This window comes from Pagrus major, chromosome 23 (assembly GCF_040436345.1).
Source record: "Pagrus major chromosome 23, Pma_NU_1.0".
NCBI lineage: Eukaryota > Metazoa > Chordata > Actinopteri > Spariformes > Sparidae > Pagrus > Pagrus major.
The window spans coordinates 19,774,476-19,796,998 of NC_133237.1; the positions used below are offsets into that span (position 1 = coordinate 19,774,476).

General features: G+C 42.9%; 2 protein-coding genes across 3 annotated transcripts in view; one reads left to right on the top strand and one right to left on the bottom strand.

Moving 5' to 3' along the window:
- The window catches only part of vat1 (vesicle amine transport 1), a 31,319-nt gene extending 21,263 nt beyond the window's left edge, over positions 1-10,056 (bottom strand). The window contains exons 1-2 of the mRNA XM_073495223.1: positions 9,474-10,056; positions 2,083-2,290 (exon numbers count right to left, since the gene is read on the bottom strand). Of these exons, the coding sequence (XP_073351324.1) occupies positions 2,083-2,290; positions 9,474-9,890 (625 nt within the window). The 5' untranslated portion in view covers positions 9,891-10,056. The remainder of the gene's footprint in view (positions 1-2,082; positions 2,291-9,473) is intronic.
- Positions 10,057-17,581: 7,525 nt separating this feature from the next.
- Positions 17,582-22,523, top strand: part of rnd2 (Rho family GTPase 2) — a 30,729-nt gene continuing 25,787 nt past the window's right edge. Inside the window, exons 1-3 of one of the 2 annotated variants that reach the window (XM_073495224.1) lie at positions 17,582-17,979; positions 18,568-18,693; positions 19,160-19,247. In XM_073495224.1, coding sequence (XP_073351325.1) covers positions 17,932-17,979; positions 18,568-18,693; positions 19,160-19,247 — 262 coding nt within the window. In that variant the 5' untranslated portion in view covers positions 17,582-17,931. The remainder of the gene's footprint in view (positions 17,980-18,567; positions 18,694-19,159; positions 19,248-22,523) is intronic. The other variant, XM_073495225.1, reaches the window with a different exon arrangement.

Consider the following 22,523-nt stretch of genomic DNA (forward strand, 5'->3'; position numbering starts at 1 on the left):
ATCAAATGCTGACCACAACTAACAACAGATTTCCTCTACATGACTCTTACCTAGCCTTAGTTCATAGTGTTCTGTACATATCTGCTCACAATTCTGCAGCAGAATCAGCAGCAGCCAGTTTCAACAGGTGCTGATGGAGAGCAAAGTGTTCTCGTTGGTTGGTTAACATTTATTGGCTCATGTTATTTTTCAGAATATTTTAAAACAAATGCTTTCAAAAAGTAACAGGGACAAAATGAGCCTACTCAAAAAGTGGTGGGGACATGTCCCGGCGTCCCAACTGTAAATAACACCTAATCTTCATATGAAACCGAAAAGGGAACCACGCCCTTAAATCACTGCAGGGCTGCAACTAAAGCTTACTTTCATTATCAGTTTACTTGTTAACTTGATTATCTGCCAGGTAATGAGTTAATCTTTTGGTCTATAAAAATATTGAATAAATGGCTACCTTACAATATTGTGAAATTAACCAGATCCAGTATTGGAATACATTTAGTCAAGATGCCACCCTGTCAGCAATTTCCTTTCCAATATTAAACAATATCAGACTTTAGGAGACAGACAGATAGGCACAGATGCAATCTCTCTCTCTCTGGTCACAGCAGATACTTCTGATCTCTCATCAGATCAGAGAATATCTGGAACAATGTTTGACAGACTCTGGAGTGAGACTCCCCCACTCACACTCATCTCTCAACACCTTTTAACAAAAGGAGCATGTACACCGCTATTAACAGAAAGTCTCAATAGAGCAGCGTTGTAGAGCTGATTTACACATGCGAAGAATGACAGAGTGCAGCGAAGCAGACTGTTCAGCAAATGTTTTTGTCATAGCCTCAGTAATGTGCTTTTACAATCCTGATGTCCGGACAGCTGGCGAGCCAAGACTGGCAGCCTGCCTCGAGAAACCAGAGACGCCGCCTCGACCAAACCAGCGGGGAAAAGTGTCTTACACCACACTTCCACTGCTGCATTCCTCCTCTTATAGCAAACATACTCGGCACAGAAAGCTTCTGGCAAGCTGTGAGTGACATCAGCTGGATGACATGGTGAACGCAAACATTTGGGATTCCTCAGTAGACCACCAGTCCCACAACAATGAATCTGCTAGCTGTCAGTCAGCTCTTGGGAAACTGCGCAGTTTAACAACAATCTCACACATCCATTCATTTTTGGTTTCATTGTATTAATGTTAAGGGATACATCCACCTGGGCTAGAAGTCTCCCAGAGCACTCTGTCATTTGTTTGGCTTCCAGAGGGAAAACAGGCTCAGGTTTCATCATGTGCTCACTTTTCTTATAGCCACCTACATTCACCAAACGCAGAGAGGTCCCTCGGCGCAGAAAGAGTGGGAACGAGAGGGAAAGTGAGAGCAGATAGCGAGAGGGAAACAGGGAGAGAACAAATTCTTTTGGCTAATGCACTCCCCTTCTCTCCAGCTGGCCTGATAGTGTAAACACAGCAAAATCAAATGCTCTCATGCTGGGTGCATCACACCCCAAAACAGGTGCTTTTACTCCCTCAGTCCCCTACTTTCTCCCACCCACTCACTCTGACCTCCGACCTCGCAGTGCAGGTGACAGGTGCTCCAGTATAAGTGCAGTCCTGGAGGGTGCAAAAACACTGAGCCATGTCTCATTGCTAATGAACAGTGGGACCTTCTCCAGCAGCCATAACTCATATAGAAAAGAAATGCATGAACAGGAGGTGCAGAGAAGGAAACATTCAAGGGCGTTTCCTCGAGCTTTGCATCTTTGTGTTGAGCTTCTGCACAGAATTTCAAACGTGTTCTCTACAGATCGGCTCAAATGGCTGCTAGTGTGACTGAATTTATTTGTGTAGCTGATAATTACAAAGCAGAGGCTGACACATACTGACATGAAACTGATTAAATGTGGTTTTCATTCGCAGGATTGCAAAATAAATACTTAAGTTATAATTAATTCAACCATCGCTGAAATGAAAGACCTTTCATGGAGAGCGATGCATCCATTCTCACCCTTACACTGACTTAAAATAAAAGGGTCCACGTGTACCCTGTGTGCATGCATGCTGTGTATCCTTCTCTGTCTCCTTACCTGCTGCAGCATGAATGAGGACGCTCTGGTTGGGCCGCAGGTTGCCGAAGTCAAACAGCATCATATAGGCGGTGATGTAGTTCACGGGGAGGGCTGCCGCCTCCTCGAAGCTCATGCCCTCTGGGATGAGGAAGGTGTGGCTCGCCGGCACCACCGCCACCTCCTGCCACAGCCCGAAGCGGTTCACCACCATCACCTTGTCACCGACCTGTAACAGAAGGCAGAGGAGGACGGGGGCTGAGAAGGAGGAAAAGCAAAGGGCTCTCTGTCTGGACCTGTTTCCTGTTACTGAAATCAATCATGGCTCTTTGACCCCACAGGGCAACTTCTACAGTTGCTAGGAGGTAGCTGGAAAGAATAACTTTAAAGAGACATCATTAATCATGATTAAAAAAATGTGTCCACAGATTGACACAGTTATACCACTTGAACACCAAGTTATGACTCGGAGTATAAGATCAGGTCTAGGTGGTAGTAATATATAATGAACGCAAACTTAAAGCAACAACATGTAACTTCCTGGAGAAAGATGGTTGACTGTTGAGTCTCATCCTCAGATCATCAAATATTGAAAAATATTGTCAAACCAAAGTGTCAATACTCGACAACCTGGAGATGAAACTTAAAAATCAACTCTCTTTCTCCCGGAAGTTACATTGTGTCGCTTCCTAAACATCAAGACCCAGCAATTACAACCACTTTTGTATTATTAATAGGTCAGTGATTGCCAGTTAAAACAAATTCATATGAACACATCAAGCAGCAACCAATGGAGCCAACGAAGAAGTGCCAAAACTGCAGTAACTTAAATGGCCACTAGAGGCAAGCTCAGCCTTTCTCTATTAGTAGACCGCTGGTGGTCTGTGACCACAGCGATTTGGTAAAGAATCACATTTTAAATGAAGTGTTTCTCAAAGTGTCTGTTACTTTGAGCAGCTCCAAAGCCTCATGAGTGTAACTGACTCAGTTGAATCAACTCAAATGTAAAGTCAACCATTATTATTTGAATTGGCTGTTTTGCCGTTTCGTGACTGTTTTTATGACACTGCCTGCCTCACATATGAATGTTGTTACTATGATTTATTTCAACAACGATCAGCGCAGCCGGTTTTCTTCCTATTAAGATGGCAACAGACACAATGATGAGAGAGTAGGCGATGCTATTTTGTAAGACTGTCATCTAATTAGGCTGTAATTTGTAATATACTGTTGGAGTAGCCCAATTGATTTCGGGGATTTTGGTGTTCCATTAAGTTTGTATTTATTGGTAATGTGGTTCTTTACAGCAGAAATAAACATGTTGGTCTCTATAGCTAATTTTCCTGTTCGTAACAACTGTGTAAGGGGTGTAATTTTATATAAGTCACTCATTTAAATTGTATCAAGGCTTAAAGTAATGCATAATTAAGGGTGTCGTTGCTTTGAGTGACAGCTAGCAGCTATTTAATGCCACATATTTGCTTTTTACAAGTATTGACAAGTCATGTCTCGGGGTCATTACAGCACAATGGGCAAATGACCCCTTTTTAAAACTACAATCTTAATTTTTTCATTAAATTAAAGCTGAGTTCTGGTATATTTCAATTGATTTATTAAGTTCTTCAGCTTGGCAGTCCAGTACCCCAGGAGGATTCACTGCTAGAGCCTGAAATGTTCTGGAGCGTCCCGCCATCTGCATCCTCACGCTTTCTTTAGCGCAGTGGGAGTGATGCGAGCCGTGCAGCGGGAATAGTAAGAGTAGTGGTTTATTGTTTTGCTTTAAACAATGGAGGACGTGCAAACATGCAGCCGCCTCATCCACCAAACCTTGAAACGTTTGCTCTCCAAGTGTGCGAGCAAACAAGGAGAGCGATAAACCACAGCAGAGTCAGAGCGGTAACTGTATTGACTTTATGGAGGGAAATAATGAAGCAGCGGAGGAATCAGGGCAAAACAAGGAAGTGGCTCTTTTTTTTTTCTTTTTGTGTTCCTGGTTAGATCTTCGGGATTGGTGCCAAAGTACGATAGCTTTTTCCGATTTGTAATGTAGTGGCTTGCACGGGTAAGCCGCTTGCATGTGGGGCTGTGGTTTGTTCTGTAATTCTTGAGCTTTTGACAGAGAGGGAAAGAAGAATGAAAAGCTAAAGGCTAAAGCTAAAGGTACTGCTAATGTGCTCGATGTGTGGCTTCAACAGATCTTCTAGGGCATTTCATCTTATTTTCCTTAAAGTTTGACTATACTTGCTCGAATATGTGAGTCTCATTCAAGCAATTTCTATCTTTCAGAGCCCGACTGTGAGGAAGCTACAGGCGCCATTCAACGTGCTGCACTCCACGATCACCATCTTGTCATTTTCTGCTCCCGAACTATCCTTATCAGAGCAGGATCCTCCAATTCAAAACTGTCTCTTTCCAGGAGGACAAGCCGAGGTGTAAACGTACCCCCGGCGCCCTCACCGACCAATCAGGAGAGCCCGCTCGAGGGACACAGGAAACAGAGACGACGGCAGCATTATAACTCTCTTCCTGTTTTCTTCCTCCCCCTTATCCACCCCCTCTCGACACAACTCTCCCTCCCAACCCGTTTCCATTCTCCTCACTTTTTCTCTTCCCTTCTTTCTCTTTCACTTCCTGACTCCTTTTTCCTCTTAACAACTTTAGAACATCTTCCTTCCCCTTCTCCAGTGCCTTGTCTCTTCCTGTCTGCGTCTCGCTCTTGCCGCCTTCTTTGACGCTCTCTCCTTCCCCCCCGTTTCTTCATCCTCCTCTGTCTGTCTCGTTCTGTCCTCACCGTCCTCCTTCCCATATCCCCTCTTCCTCATCAGCGAGACAGGACAATGGGGCCCATCTTCTCCCCTGGCCTCTCTCCACTCATCAGAGTCCCTGCCAGATTCTTCCCCATGGCTGAGCATAAGACAAGCTCTCTCCTCCTGGGAACAAACCCTCTCCACCAGGGCCTCTCTAATGGTCTGGAGGGAGCCATGTGCCTCGCTGTCTATCCACTCCAATTAGAGAGATCTCCCTCTCTCTTTCTTTTCAAACTCGCATCTTCCTGTCTGAGGCCGAGTCATTTGGTTTATTTTCAAACTGTACTTTCACTTTTTCACCATGGGCTACTTCTCTTTCGTTCCCTTTGTTGCCCGAGCCGATCCGCTCCCTCCCATCTCCATCTGAGGTCTTTTTTTCCCCCCACGTTTCAACTTCAACTCATCAACCTCGCTGGTTTAATTGGGGGAACAGTGTGGCACAAATCGATACACTCTGTTACAGGAAACACACACAAATATGACTCATGCATCGCCTTCAAAATGCATCTGCAGCTATTCTTCAGCGCCCACGTTAAGCATGTGAGTTACTGTCAGTCGCACAGAATCTGGGTAGGAACACTCAAGGCCGAGCGAAGGAGCCTTGTGACAGTTCTGTTACAACATCTTCACACTGTGACACACAGACACACACACACTTCTCGTATTTCCTCTCTCAGCCCTCATGCCACCGCTGCATCAAACGTGGTCACAGTCGGGGTCAAGAGTGCGGGGCCGCGAACAAAGACACTTCCAGTTAGCTGTATGTGAATGGACCTAATCAGATGGTGATTCAATTTGGGGGTATGCGGGGCCTCCGAGTCAGCTGCTTCGTGGCTTTGAGCTTCGATGAGCTCAGCAAAAAATTATCAGAGAAGGACATTTCTGTTCATGAGTCAGGTTGAGGCAAAAAATGAAGGTTAACACCCACATGCCCAGCATGGCTCCTGTAAATGTGATTAAAAAGTAACCTAATATCTCCCTGGTGTCAGCGTGGGTGTTATTGTGCTATAACACGGTTTGTATGATGTTAGGATAAAGGCCACGCCCTGCTCACATACAGCCAGATCAGTGACAGGAGGGTCTGCTTTTTGCACTTGACTGCACATCTGATTATGCAAATCAGGATATCATGCCAACAAAATACAATGATTCTTTCTCTTTTCCCTGCAGCTCCATTAATATTAGAAGCCTTGACGCAACTTGAAACAATCTCAGACATTTCCAGCATTTATCAGGAAACGCCACACTGAGGAGAAAGATGCAAAAAAGAGAGGTTTTCTTTTTTAAACAGGCAGCTTGAGGGAAACTGTCAACAGGTCATGTACTGTAGAGTATGAAAGGAGGTTTACATGTTGTGATCAATGAAAAAGGACATTTAGGATGAAAGAGCAGGATAGGGAGGAAGATAGATGTCCTGAAAAGAAAGAAGAGAAGATGTGAGGGATTCACTGACAGTATGATCGATAGAGGAAGGATCAAGCGATTATATAAAAGAGGGAGAGATAGACAGAAGGAGGGAAAGAGCGATGGAGGAAATACCAGAATGACAATGCGGGCCAGAGGGAGGTAATTGAGAACATATGGGTCAGAGCCTACCAAAACTCACCCAGGGAGAGCATGAAAAATACAAAAAAAAAGGAGGCCAGGAGAAAAAAGTGCTGATGTTTGGTGTCGGGGGAGCTCGTGATTTGCGATATTTCCCCTCTCCCCTCGCTTACTCACTGTTACACTTTTCCCTGCACTCCCTCTGAGGTCATTTCGGGTGAGGGCACTGTAGTCTTACTTCATTCTGCTCCATTGTCCCCTCAAGGGGAACTTATTGAGATGCAATGCGAGGCATGCAGTGGTGGGTAATAAATACATATAAAAACAGAAGAGCAGGCAGGCTGCAAAACAATAAACAAGCCAAAAACAGAGAGGCTAGAAGGCAAAAATGGTGCAAGTGCTGCATTTATCTGCTTTGCAAAAGGCATAAACAATAAGGAAAGAGGCTGGGAGGCATTTTAATGACATTATATCGAGGGATGCAATGAGTTTTGATTCCAAAACGATATTTTTCTCAACACCTTTGGCTGCAACTAACGATTGTTTTCATTACTGATTCATCTGTTGTTGATTTTATCGATTAATCGATTGGTTGTTTGGTCCATAAATGTTAAAAAATGTTGATTAAAGCCCAAGATGACGTCCTCAAATGTTTTATTTTGTCAACAACCCAAAGATATTTATTTTATTTGTAGAGAGCAGTAAAGAAACTTCACAGAAATATTCACATTTAAGAAGCTGTAATCCAAAAATGTTGACATGTTTGTTCTTCAAAACAGTTGGTGATTGTTTCAATCCTTGACAGCTAATTAATTAATTGTTGCAGCTCTAATTTAATAAAAACATGTTTTTCTCCAATACCTCCTCTTCTATCTGTGTTACTCACGTTAGATTTAATAAAGTTCGGCACTACATGGAAATGTCCGAAAGCTTAAATAAAAATCAATCACACTCGAGTTAACTGCTGATGTTTATGTTCCATTATCTAATTAAATGGCTTGAATGTGTGCATAGCCTTGTGTACATTGTCTGGGGAGCAAACTATCAGACACACCCATTATAGTATGTCTTTGTGTGCATGTGTGTGTGTGTGTGTGTGTGTGTGTGTGTGTGTGTGTGGCAGACAGTCAGAGCTGCAGTGAGTGATGAGCCTCCAAAAAAAATGATGTGCCATCAGGGTCAGCACATTCCCTCTGAGTTAGCTGCCAAAAGATCTCAGAGATCTCCATCCATTAGGAAGATTGGCTCTTAATTCTATAACCTGAGGGCTGCGAGGGGATGTGGGAGTGTGAGGCCTTGATGACAAGCTGTGTGTGCTTCCGTGCATGTGTTTGTGTGTGTGTGTGTGTGTGTGTGTGTGTGACCTTTAAATCCAATCTACATTACTGACAATGTGGAAAGAAGCTATAAAGTATTTTAGAAACACAAGGAGGCTGATGTCTGGCTGACCCATCACCGCTCGTTTCACTCCCCATCCATCTGGGCTGAGACCTGACAGACATATGTGCCACTCCCAGCCAGATGCGCTGCTGCTGCACAGGCTTCACACGTGTGATCAGTGACAGATATTAACAGTCTGACAGTGAGGAGAGTGTGCTCTTACAACAAATAGCGTGAGTCACGGCTGGCTGGTGTGAAGCGTTTTTGGTTTTGTAGTTTAATTGCTTCACAAAGGCGTCAGCGTGGTGGTGTCTTGAAGCCAGGAGACACAGAGACACACAGGCCTGTGACTCATCATGCAATGATAGAAAGCGACTAATAACTCTCTTTTAATTCCCTGTGGCTGCAAATTAAAGATGTTTTTATTGTGAGAGGGGGTTTGAACTTTAATCCTGATGTATTGATGACTGTAAATTTGTGCGCGCTGACAAAGAGGGCGAGTGATCCCATTCCTCACATCGTGCTGTCTGACGCGTCGCGCCTCGCCCTTTCTCTCCGCTCGGTGAGTCTGTGCGCCACCGTCGCTCCCGGTAACAAAAGGCGTCGGTGACTCCGGTCCACCGCCACCGGAGTCAAGTCAGCCATATTAATAACTGTGGCTTCTGGCCAAACTCTACAAAATAAAGTGCCTTATTCTTTAACATTTTGCAAGCAAAGCAGTGGAAGGAGTGGTGAATAAAACTGGAGCCAATGTGGCTTTTTTTTTTTTTTTTTTGCAGTTGCATTTACAGGCCGGTGCAACTGAAAACCTGTCGCCTACACACACATTTTGCACACGTTTTACGCACTCATCTTTCCTTTGTTAGTGTTGGTCTCTGTCGTTTTTTTGCCTCCACAAAACTCTCTGCCAAAGCTTTAATTTTGAAGGCACAACACTCTGATTTCCGGTCTTATCCTGCCTCTCCTCTGTTTGGCTTGACGCAGCTCTCCGCGCCTTGGCACACATCAAAGCGCAGAGCAGCGTAGGTGCTGCCTGTAAAAGGGTGGATTGGAAAGCAACCCGCGGATTTACATGCGTTTATTTAGACTTTTAGACTTACGACACACAAGCATGCTGCGTATTTGAGCTGTGAGTCCATCTGCAGAGCAGGAGCAGCAACTGGTTTGGACTTGGAGTTGCTCAATCTGAGTGCGCACAGAGAGGCAGCGCGATTAGAAAAGCGGGGAGACAAGAGGGGCGACGCCTGCTGCTGCTGCTGCTGCTGCAGCTGGCTTCACTGTACTCAACTCGTGTCATTTACACACTTTTTGCCTCTTCTACAATGATGAAACACAACATGAGCACACTAACATGCTTTTTAAGCGCTGTCTCCTTATTACGCACGAGTGAATGAATGGATGACAGCGCAAATATACATAAACTACACGCCAAAATCTATTATAAACCTACCAATGTGTTACTTTCCTCACCCTGAAGCTATGAACATTAAATGAATGAAGTGATAAAAGTGTTCATTCAGGGTGCAGCGCTGTCTGAGCTCCCTGAGCAGCCAGCACAGCCTGACACGCCCATATCCAGATGTAGCTTCAGCACCAAAAAACAGCCAAAATATTCATCACTTGAACAATAAAACACACTCGCAGTAAAATGAGACTTCAAGCTGAGAGACGTGTGCTTACTTTTCTGTCTGTCACTTCTTCCCCCACAGCCTCCACCACCCCGGAGCACTCCATTCCCGGGGTGACCGGCGGGGACGGCAGCCGGTCGTACAGCCCCTGCCGAGCCATCAGGTCTGCGAAGTTCAGCCCGCAAGCCTTGACCCGCACCAGGACCTCGCCAGCCTTGAGCGCCGGCTTGCCCTTCTTCACCTGCAGCTTCACTTTATCATAGCCGCCGTAGCCGGTGAGCACCAGGGCGCGGTAGGTGAACGTCTCCTCCTCGGGGACCTTCTCGGTGGTCGCCGCTGCGTCGGCGGTGGCGGCAGCCGGAGGGGACTCCGTCTTGGGCGGCTCAGCTTTGGGCTCCTCGGCGGGTTTGGTCTCCTGCTTCTGGTCCACGGCGTTTTGCTGCTGGGCAGGTGCGTCTTCTCCAGACATTGTGCAGGGAGCTGTGAGACAGTGATGAGTCTAGAAAATGAAGATGCTTTTTTCCTCTCACTTGTTGTGCTTTTGTAGCCGTGGACGGGCTTGTTGGTTGTTTTTTTTGCTTGCTTTGCAAATAAAAGAAAATGCAAGAGTCAGAGCTTCTTTTTCAGCAAGGCTTGGATGGAGACACAAACCCCGACAGAGTGGGCTGCTGCTCAGTGGCCAGTGGCTGTCAACGCCGCGCTCTGACAGAGAGTGTGAGTGGGACGAGACAGAGGCAGGCTGGAAAACACGGAGAGCTGATAAAACCCAGGGATTGGCTCGTGTGATTGGATGGGTTCGGCTGTTAGGGAAGGGCTATAAGATAAGCATATATTGCATCAAGCAGAGGGGTGATTTGCAAAAACGTTCATTATTGCTAAAAGGCAAATAAAGCTGCAGCCAAGCAGCGAAAATCCGTTTATTACTGCAAATCTACACACACACATACTCAAGTTAAAGGTGCAGTATGTAAGAATTTTAGTTGGCAACATTCAAAAATTATTAGCAGTGTGAAGCAATAACTGTTTTGATGTTATGATGTCTATGGCCCAGTCCACACGTACACGGGTATTTTAAAAAACATTTCTTTCCTCCTGCGGTTTCAAAAAAATTCCCGTCCACACCGATGGTATTTAAAAAAAACTGTCCACATGAAATGCAAACGCAGGCTGTCAAGTGATGCCTTACCGGAAAAGGCACAACAACAACATTAACAACGCCGCCTCGCAGGGGAGGATCATATGTGTGGACTGACACTGAAGTGGTGTTGCTCCTCAGTGTCACACTCGAATATATAATGAACAAAATCAAAGAAAATGTGGACTGGGAGTCTTGCCAATCAAAGTACGGCGATATCCGAGCTCTTTTCCTGGAGCAGAACCGTTCTGAGACGTCCCCGGAAAAAAAGGAACCAAAGGAGACAAGCCAAAAAAACCTGATTTTCCTGTCTACACACAAACACTGAAAACGACAGGAGTTTTCCAAAAGCTTCGTTTTCAGTGACCTGAAACGCTGTTTACGTGTGTACAGAAGGCAAAAATGCATTTTTAAAAAAGCTTCGTTTTAAGAAACACCCGTGAACGTGTCTAAAGGTCCTATGTATTGTTGCAGAGATATCTACTGAAGATAGCATGCTAACCAGCTAGCCCCCGTCATGGTCCACAGCTCCTGTGTTAGCAGTGGAAACACAAGCACTCTAACCAACCGCCAGCTGCACGGCTAACTAAGCTAACTCCCTAATGACAGCAACAGTTAGCAGCAGTTAGCGGTTACTCTGTGACATGCTACTCCTCATTGGTTCCACAGGTGGCCTATTCTTACATATTGCCAGTGTTAGTTAAGATTACTTTTAAAAGTAACTTATGTTACAAGATTACTGCCATTAAAAAGTAACTTGTTACATTCCTGTGGTATCTACTGAGAAAAGTAACGAGCTAGAGTACATAAGGGTTACCTAAAATTACGGTTTGCAACTCGTTGCGCATGTTATAATGTCCAGACGGCGTGAAGCCAACGGTACTTTTGCCTTCGAATGTATTGACTCTGCAATAATTTTGTAGCCTTCTTTACGGCTGCATCAAAGCGTGTTTACAGGTCTTGAGGAGTACTACTGCACGTGTGAAAACAGTAGTATAAAGCCTTTTATGGCTCCGGAGGAAGCTGCATTTAATCTGATAAATGCCTCCAGTGATTTCACTCAGTAGAGCGTTGCATTGTGGGTAATGTAGGCACCGGGTTTTGCACAGAAAGAAGAACGCGTGGAATAAAAAAGGCGATATATCTGGTTCTGCTGGACTGATTTCAGGCAGTTGTTTTTAAACTGTCGATAATGAGTTACAGGAAAGCTTTTCCTGCTGCCTACATTACCCACAATGCAACTTAGCTGCTGCATGACATCACTGGAGGCAATTTATCAATTTGCATGCAGCTTCTTCTCGAGCACCAAAAGGTTTTATACTACTTTTTTTCATACATGTAGTGTACATGTAGTACCTCTAAACACTGGTGGACAGTGAAAGTGCCCTCCAGGATGCCCCTATGGTAGATATGACATAATAAAGTGCCCTCTAGAATGCCCCTCGAGTGAAGAAAACGTGATAAAGTGCCCTTTAGGGTGGACAAAATGTGGCCAAGTGCCTTCTCTTCACCATAAATATATCACGACTTTATATCCTCACATACATGTGGTGCCCTTTTTAATTTTTTCGCCCTTGCCCCTTAAACACCTTGTGTCCGCCACTGCCTGTAAACACACTTTAATGTGTAAAATTAGTATAATTTAATGATACTAGAGGGACAAAATAAGTCAATCTAAACTCATCATTGTGTATTATTTTTTTATTTTTGGGCTGTTAAAGACAAATCAGAATCAGAGTAGAGAGCACTTCTGCTCCTCAGAGGAGATGGAATAGAAGACAGAATTAACAAATGTGTTCATTAAGCACGCTTTTGCTTATTTCTGGCTGTTTACTGCTGCTTGTTGAGCAGCGCTGGGACAGTAGGAGCCAGAGGAAATGTCTGTTTATGCAGCCTATTCTACAGTAGGATTTGCAGGAACTTTGGGCCTGCGTATGGCTCATTGTTGTAACTTCCCCGCACAGGCAGCTCCAAAAAATATGAGTTTGTGTTGAGGTCACGCCAGTTTTTGATTAAACGATAGAACCTGTTTTGTATTATTCAGCTGTAGCAGCCTTAAGGCAGGCTGACCTCTCCATCAAAAGCTAGTACACATGGGACAGGGAGCATTTTGGAGAATGTCTTGGTGGCTCGACTGATAGAAAACTTTTGTGGTCATAGATGGGACTGCCTCTTATATTTGTCACACAAAGAAACCAGACTCTATTCACATTTTCCACCTCTCCAGAGCTGAGAGACCAGTGACCACAGGAGGAGTGGTGAGACACCTTGTGGCTGTAAAGTGCCACTCAGAGCTCCTGAGGCCAAAGTCAGCAATGTCCCAATCAATATCCCACAGGGGCTTAATGATATAGGATGCAGGTGTTATTGATCTGCCACTTTGACACAGGCAAAATGTTACAAGGCAGGTTGTCTGTCCTCCCTCACCCACCACACTGAGCCACTCTGAATATACATCAGTCTGCTGCGGGTGCTCGCAGAGTGGCTCTTCTCCTCATTAGTTCTGGCGGGAGAAGCAGCTCCCAGTATGGTAATGCACCAGTCAGGAAAATGACTTGGACTGCAGGCTGGAGTCTGAAAAAAGGATTTTAGAAGGGAAGCGTAATGCAACAGCTTTCTTTATGTTTTTCACTTTGAAGCCAAGAGGAATATTTCAGAACATGTTCCAGCAGATAAAAAGAGTTTGGAAGTGTTTCCATCACAGGAAATGGCTGTGGTTAAAGGAACATAGGAATAGGACGCAGGAACAGAGATGTGCCGCCTTGGACACCTGGTGTAGTTTAGAGACTTCCTCTATTGTCTAAGTAGGTTACCGAACGCACAGTGTTGCTCAGCGGTGTAATTTGGCCTGGATAAAGTACTGTGTCACCACTCTGCCAGGCAAATAGACTGAGTCTGCAGGGAGGCTGGGTGGGCTCTGAATGTGTGTCTCTGAACTACAAACACACAGACATTTTCACTTCCATTAAAACTGGGCAAATACCGGGATTTATCACAGATCTAGAAAAATGAGTTATGGCAAATTATGCAAATCCTACGCGTGCTGTCTGATGGAATTATGACTGCAGATTTAGGATATATCAATACCTTCACGTTCACTGGTTATGGTGACTCACCTGCTCATTACTGGAAGTATTAAGGTGCATTAATGTATTTTTCCTTCTATTCAATGCAGTTAACTTGCATACATACACACAAGTACATGATATTCTTTCATGCATTATTCGGCGTCCTTGAGCAGAATGCTGAATCACTGCTGCTGCTTTGCTAAACCAGTGGTCTGCAGCACTTTTGGCTTGTCATCCCTATTAATGTATATTTGTGTCCGTCTTATGTTTACAGATTCTGAAAAGTTAAAAGTAATTGTGTTGTTTGATGTGAATAGATTATAGATAGGCTCTAAGAGGTAAAACAGTACTGTATTTAGGATTAAAAGCAAAAACTGGCTAAAATATTTTTTTGTGGCAGAAATTTGATTTTGCACACAATCATTTTGGTACTATTGCATTAAACCTCTGCTCAGACTTCCTGATGCAGGGAAAGAAACCTTAGTGAAAAGTATTCTAGTGTTTAGTAAAAGTATAATAATATGGTGTAAAAGTACTGTATTATCAGAAAAATGCACTTCAAGTATTAAAAGCAAAAGTCCTCATGATGAAGAGTTGACCCGGTCTGTATTATGTTTTTATGTACACTGATTTGCTACTACTGATATACATAATATACATATAGTGAAGTAGTACAATACTACTACAGTATAAAGTATATGAAAATACGTATACAGCATAGAGGCAGTGTTGTAAAAAGTACCCAAAAGTCATACTTGAATAAAAGTAAAGATATTGTGTTAAAATATTACTTTGGTAAAAGTCAAAGTCACCCATACCAGCAGTACTTGAGTAAAAGCCTTAAAAGTATCTGGAATTATAATGTTCTTAAGTATCAACACTGTGGGTATTTGATATTTGATATACAGGATTTGATATTCAGCATTTTTCTCATTGTCAGAACTAGTGTCTTTTTTTTTATCTGACTGCAAATCAAATAAATACATTTAAAAATGTGCTTCACTGGCTCTGATGCATCATGCAATCTGCAAAGTAACTAGTAACTAAAGTTATCAAGTAAATGTAGTGGAGTAAAAAGTGTTGAATTTTAATGCTGAGTTTGGAAGAACTTCCACAGTCATCTATAGTGCCAATTAAATTCTTCCTGGCAAGTTTACAGAAGCTGAGAACTGCAAAGCCAGGACTCACTGCATCCTGGCTCACTCCCAGTTCAACCTTTGGCCATTTATTTATTTTATTTTATTTAATTTCTTTCATTTACCCTCCTGCTGAGTGATCCGGTGCTAACATCTCTTCTCTGTTCATGCATGGCTGTAACGTGTTTATTGGTCGAGTAGCACATCCATCAAAGTATCTTTGAGCACAAAGCTCTTATAGTATTCAGGCAATGAGAAGGCAGAACGCTACACCCACCTGCTGGCAGATGCAGCAGACTGTGCTGAACAGTCAGCATGACAGTGAGTGTAATCGACCCGTCACTAATGAACCAAGTATTTATGCATTTGTGTACACATGAATGCTTTTTGTAAACATGTGATGTAAATATCTACAGTATGAGATGTAAGCAGTAGATGTTCTTAAAGGCATTAAGTGTAATCAATTTAATAAGTGAAATGGGAAAAAAAATGATAAGCTCGAGCAATCCACTTATGAAAAGATGATACATTGTTTTTGACTGTCTTTCGCAAGCTTGAGTGGAGTCCTGGGTTAAAATAAAGAAAAGTCTGTCTGCTCTGGTAATGAACACATGCTGCCACCTGCTGTTCTACTGACTCAGGAAGTAACTTTGACTCTAAAGGGTCAGTTTCCCCAAATCTAATATAAATGGAGCTGAAAGAGCTTTGCTTGTGCCGTTACTTGTCTAATTAATATTTGCCTTAATATCAATAATGTATCAAAAGCTTTTAATACCGACTGTATTGCAAAACTTTTTTCTTCTTTTTCTTTCACCACCACAACCAGCTACAGAAGAAAAATGCTGCTCATGCATTAATGTATCGCTATGAACAATCTAATAATGTCATATACAGTAAAATATCAGATTCAGGGGCCATTTTTCTGCAGAACCAACACTTTCATTTATGGTACATTTGTCAGTGTTGTGACAGTCATCCATAAATATCTTAAAATCTGATATTAAATGTACTAAAATATCAAAAGTACATGCAAAAGTAAACTATAGATGTATATCCAGTCAGTTACTTATGTTAGCCCACTTGCACACTTGCTTTAATTTCTTTTAATATTTCTCAATTTTCTGTTAATATTTTTCTCAATTTGTGTTTAATTCATATCACTTGCACTACTTTTTAAATTTTTCAATCACTTTACTTTGCGTTACCTGCACTGTTATACCCCACACAGCTAAAACTACCTCCTTTTGTAAATACAGTGACAGTTAGTGGTACTGGTGGCTTTATCATTGTGTGTGTTTTTATCCATATATTCTTGTTTTTACTCTTAAATTATTGTTTCTTTTTACATTCTTATATTCTTATGCGTACTGGTGTAGCTACCTACCTACTAACGAAAGAATCTGATTGCCAATTAAAATATGTGCTCCTTTGGCTCAGATGCAGCACACAGTCTGCAAAGTAATGAGTAGCTAAAGTAATCAAATACATATAGGGAGTAAAACGTTCAATATTTGCCTCCAAAATGGAGTGGACGAGTAAAAATGAGCAGAAAAGGGAAATACTTTAGTAAAGTACAAGTGCCGTAAAATAATTGAATACAACACTTAAAATGTTCTTAGTTACATTCCAGTGTAGTATTCTGACACCCTTGTATAAGTACTTTTACTAAAGTACGTGTAAAAGGAGTTGAGTGTGATGTTATGCCACTTTTGTCCAGCAGGCGTCAGTGTCGCTCTTCAGGGTGCAACAGATGACTCAACAGAGCTGTCCTGTCCTGTCCGGGCACGTGGTGCCGCGTCATTTCATTAGCTCATTCACAAAACCAATAACTCCTCAGCGGGACACTCCCAGAGAATATCAGCTGAAGGCACGGGCCCATAAAGAGAGCCCAGTCACCTCTAACCACTTAATTTGATGGACTGTTTTATCTACTGTTTTTGTACCCTGCATTTATTGTATCTCCATTAAGAGTTCAGGCTGGCTCTAATTCAACAGAGTGTTTATGCTGCTCTCCCAACAGGAATGTCTTCAGTCAGCAATCACCAAATACCATCAGTTACAAATAAATAATGAGAAAAAGATTATAATTTACACACACTTTCACTTTCACCCAACTTTTTCCACTGTATCTGTTCAGTGGATAGGCTCCTTCAAACCTCAGAGCCCCAGAAGTAATCTACCCAGCAGCTCACTGTATATGCTGAGCTGAGATGTTTGTTTTTCTACAGAAATTACATAAACATTTTCATGCAGATACCGACAGTTACTGCCGGCAAACAAGCTGACTGAATTTCTATTATAGAAGTTTAAGCTCGTCGTGTATCTCTTCACTTGTGGAGTGCAGACGAGCTACTGATGAGCTTCTTATGGGAATGCACCCTGAGAGAAGTGCTATCCATGTGGCCTCACTGGGCTCTAATGAGTTCTTGTGATAATGGTACTTAAAGGATAAGTTCAGCCAACAATGGAGATTCAGTCATTATCTACTCACCCTCATTTTAATGGAAAATCAGGTAAAGTCTCGTTGTCCACAAAACATTTCTGGAGCTTTTCTGTAGAATGGTAGATGTTGTGACGACCCTCCCACTCTGTTTGTTTTGAGGCAGAGTTGCCGGGGTGTCAGGAGAATGAGCCACACCTGAATGAACTTCTCCTGATTGCTACACCTGATATAAGAAGGCGGGATATCTCTCTCTGTCTCGTGTGCTCCTAACACGTGGGGTTTTAGTTTGGTTGTGTGTGCACTCGTTTAGATTTGGGCAAATTTGATTTAAAATGTTTGCCTTTGTGTGAACATCCCATCCTGAGTAGGGTCATAACAGAGAGGACTTAAAATGTTAAAAAACAACAACATAAAATGGCTCCTAAAGCTTCTTCAGCATAATCCAAGTCTACGGAAGCCCCAAGAGCCTAAATTCATTTGAAAAGACGATATTTACCCCTTTTTTAGATGAAATCTTCACTGTAGCTGTTTAAAGCCATTGCACGTGTAAATAACATCTTTTCAAATCAATTTGGGCTCTTCCGGAGACTTGAACTACGCTGGACGAGCTGTATAGAGTTATTCTGGGGTTTTATTTATTAATTTTTTTTACATTTTAAAACAAGTCCCCATCTGCTTCAGTTGTGTCAGAGAATGCTGCAACGCTGTTTTGCTGTGAAGCTCCAGAAATGTTTTGTGGATTGCAAAACTTCATTCAGCTTTCCATCGACACAGGGGTGAGTAGATAAAGACTCAATTTTCATTTTTGGGTGAACTTTTCCTTTAACCTTTTATAGTTGCCTCATATTACAGTGTTGCAGACCTGATGTTAACATTATTATTATAAATCTTTATCAAGTCCCTCTTATATTTCAGTATACAGTGTTATATTATTTGGAAGAGGCACAAAACGAGGCAATAACATGAAATTCTGATGCTCTCAAATATATAAGTTCCCAAGCAAATATAGTACAGATACTACAGGATAAGGTCTCTATAAACAATAGTCCCCCAGATCTTTTACTTCCCATAAAAGCAGCCTATTACAGTTGAGTGATGGGACTCAGACGTGTGAATATTAGGAAGGCGTGGCCAGTAATCAAAGTAGCAGTTTCCAGGGAGGGCTGTGCGCGTCCCTGCTCTGGTTTTTTTGGTAGTCGCCCAGTCAGTCTGTCAGCGGGACCTGAGAGCTGCGCGTCGGACGGCAGGGGCTGAGCTGGATAAAGCGCACCGGGTCGGCGCATGTATTTGCTCATTTTTCTTTCCCGTCTTCGATTCCGCGGCGCCTCTTATCGGATTCTGGATGCAATCCATCCCCGCGTCAGGAACACACCTCAGACGGACAAACCATGGACAGTCTAGGCAGCCGCTGTAAGATTGTGGTGGTCGGGGACACGCAATGTGGGAAAACGGCTCTCCTGCACGTTTTTGCCAAAGACTGCTATCCAGAGGTGGGTCAATCCAAAGTCTCAACTTGAGCCTTTTTTTATTATTATTTGGAGTGAGGAGCAGTCAGTTTAACTTGTTCTGCAGGTTTCACCCACCTGCTTTAACACAGAGATGTTAAAACAAGACACAGAGAGAGAGAGAGAGAGAGAGAGGGAGAGAGGACTGTGATGAATGCCTGTAAAATCACTAGAATAGTCCTGTAGTATCTAAATGGACTTTTATTGTGTCTGCAGTACTGCCCATAAAACTTTAAGGCGTTGTCTTCCTCTGCTATAATATCACAGTGTTTCTAAAACAAACCCACAGGGATTTACACCAGCTTTGCTGGGAAATGTATCTGCCATTGTTTTATTTGCTGCATCATTTCTAATATGATATTCTCATTAGTCTTAATCTTCTGATGTCTGTTTCTGTGTAAACACAAGCTTTTCTTCCTGCCAATAACACCAATAAATCCTGTATTTTCAGAACTACGTGCCCACAGTGTTTGAAAACTACACAGCCAGTTTCGAGATAGACAAACACAGGATCGAGCTGAATATGTGGGACACGTCAGGTAAGACAGTTTCATGTGTGTTCTCTGCACCGTCTCTTAAAAGCTGACATCACATCAATCCACTCCCAGCCCTGCGACCGTGGGAGGACTGGCTCCAACTGTCCTCAACAACTTTTCACCAGCAGTCATCTCTTTGACAAATTGCTTTGACCTTGCCAACATCACATGGATGTCTTTTTGTTTCAATTTTTTTTTTTTAGCTCAGGGCATCTGCTATTTATGATTGTTGTTTCTGCAAGAAACTCCAGTGCCAGCCATGTCTCTCAGCGCCTTGTGTTTGCATTCCTGCCTCTGCTGTCCACTGTGTGTGGCTGGCTCTTCCCATGCTCTGGCCTGGGGTCAGGCGACTGTAGGGGGAGAGAGGGGTGCGGGCGTGGATAATTGAGACAGGATGTGCCTCAAGGGATCAGTAACTGCCCTCGCGGTTTGAGCCTGCTCATCAGAGTTTGACTGATGACATTTTATCACAAATGTAGAAAGAAGTTTGGGCAAATCCTACTCAAGCTGTCTGCAGAGTTATTACTGCAGGTTTAAGAAATATCAATACCCTCACGTTCACTGGTTATAGTGACTTACCTGCTTATTACCGACAGTATTAAGGTGCCTCAGTGTATTATTTTATATTGGGGCAGACCACATTGTTGGCATGTGGTCGTATTGCTGGTTTGTTTGAGTTTCCTCCTTTGAGACGTCTTCATACTAAACTCTGATATTGAGTTTTAGATCCTTTTCAAACTCTGTGCAGTCAATAAAAGAAAATGTTGGCATTCTGCAAAGCACAGATTCATTAAATCACATCAATGTTTTGTACAAAACATGACATACCATGTTCAGATTACATATATCTGAGCTGACTTTTGTGTCATGAGAAGGAGGGGATGGTGGTGGAGGAGGTAGGTGAGACTGTTTCCAAGCCAGAGACCACTGTTCGAGACAGTGTTTATACGTTTGTAATCGCGAAACCATTGAATATTTTAAAACGAGGAGTCTGGACATTTTCCAGCTGTGTTCTCAGCCCGCCATCATCAGACAAATGACCATATATCTACAGTATGTTTCCATTTCTTGGACTTCTTTCCAATGTTTCCATTTCAAACTGAAGGTACTATGAAGGCCTGGTTCACCTGTCGGATGTGTATAAGCACAGCGTTGCCACACATAACATTGAAAATCCAACATAAGGTTTCAACGTATCTGTGGATTGCAGAAAGCTACATTCCCAACATTTATCCTGGCGATTGGATTGGAAAATGTTATTCAGACACTAGTTCAAGAATCAATAATATAAAGAGAGTAATGTTTTCCTAGTATAGTCAGCTGCCAACCGCACGTCTCTGCTGTAACCCTGAAAGAAATTCATTCATTAAGTTTTTTCTTTTCACATTCCTTCATCAAGGTTTCAACTGAAAGTTTAAGTGACTTTCGATCTTGTAAATGTTGTTTCAGGAGCTTTACAACGCTGAACAGAATTCCTGAGGCATTAAAAATGTCAGATTGAAACATGCTGATAACCTCGAGAATAACAAGCACTGGTGACGTCAGTGTGAAACATTGATGTTCCACAGAAATGAATCCTTGTCGGCAGTATTGTGCCATCATGAAGAGACTTCCTCTGAAAACAAATCATCCTTGCTTTCTCCGGTCAGTGACTTCTTATGTGATTCAGTGAGTGGATGTGCTGCTTGCTGGTTTAGGCCACCAGGCAGCCAGTTACATCAGAGAGACTCCTGCATAGAAAGCCATGCCCTTCTTTCATCCCAGTTTTGTCAGCATGGACAGATTAACTGCTCTGAGCTACCCTGTGATCTGCATCCCATCACAGTCATCTCAGGCTGGAGGCTCCTGTCAGCTATCTGACCAGCGACACGGCCGGCCAGTCAGAGGACTGAATAAGGGATCTTCCCAGGGGGATTTCCTTTTTTTAACATAAACATTCCCAAAGCTAAAACTATCATCTGGGAGAGATGATGGGAGTTTTTTATGTTGCATGGCCTGTCAGTGAGAGAATGTTGTTTTTCCTTGGACCTCATAAGTGACCTGGAGACTAAATCTGCTCTCTGTCAGTCAGGGGTCGGGGTCCTCTGGGGCCCGGGGCCACAACTTAGAAGAGTTCCTTATCTCTGGGCTGTAAGAGGCTAATGATGTAGTGGGAATGTTATGCTTCTGTCCATCTTTAAAACCCTAAACCACCTTTGGCAGTATCGGTCTTTAATCTCCATCCAGGAGCCGCCCAGGCCACAACAAACACGACGTCACCCAAGCCACAGGGCAAGTGTGTATGTGTATGTGTGTGTCTGTGTGTGGTGCTTGTGTTTAAAGGTCCTTGTGCAATTGTGCCATTATTCACTGATTCACAGCAAACACAGATGTTCATATTTTCTCTCAACAAGAAAAATAATTGGCTTACACTTGGATGAAAAAGGCTTTCATCTGAAGAAAATGGCATGTCTCCCCTCGTTCATCTTTCAGAAACTCATTCTTTTTAGTGCTTCACCCCCTCTCATCGTTCAGCTCCCTTTTCTCGCTCTGTTATTTTTATTTATTTTTTTATTTCTGTCATGTACACGAGCAGCAGCAGAAGCAGTCACATCAGTTTAGTGCCCAGGCTCTTAGACATGGTCACACCATCAATTATGACAGTGAAACTCAGACTGAAATCAATTTCTTTCAAAGGAATGGCTGCGATCAGTGGATTTACTCACGGAGGTGAGGCAAATGTGTTACGTGCTTTGGCATAGAGATGAACTTAGGTAAACTGTGAACTGTTATTTCCCTCGGAGGGCCACTTGGAAACTGTCTTGACAGTGCTGACCTTTCACGGAAAAGGGAACTGTAAAGTCCAAAATGGATGAACCTATTATGGTAGTTGTGTGCCAACAGAGATTTTCTCTTTGTATCCACAAAGTTACTCCCAACAGTACATCACAGAGCTTCCAGCACCAGCTGTGTTTGGAAAATGTGGAAATGAATTGTGCTGTGTCACTTTCTGTTGGCTAAAACTCTCAGTCCTAGATATAGACTGATTTTTTTTTTCTGGTTTGTTTTTTATGTGTACGGGAGAAACTGATTATTTAAGCTTTGAACTATGATGCTGTACTTACCCCTCTAGCATCAGTGTTGCATGTGAAGGGCTCCGTGTCTCAAACTACTTGCAAAGTATGGCAAGACTATCAAAATAGAGCATGCTTACTAACATTTCACAAACTATGACATACTGTATTATGACTTTTAGACTGTTCTTAATGTCAAACAGTCACGGTTTGGTCAGGTTTAGGC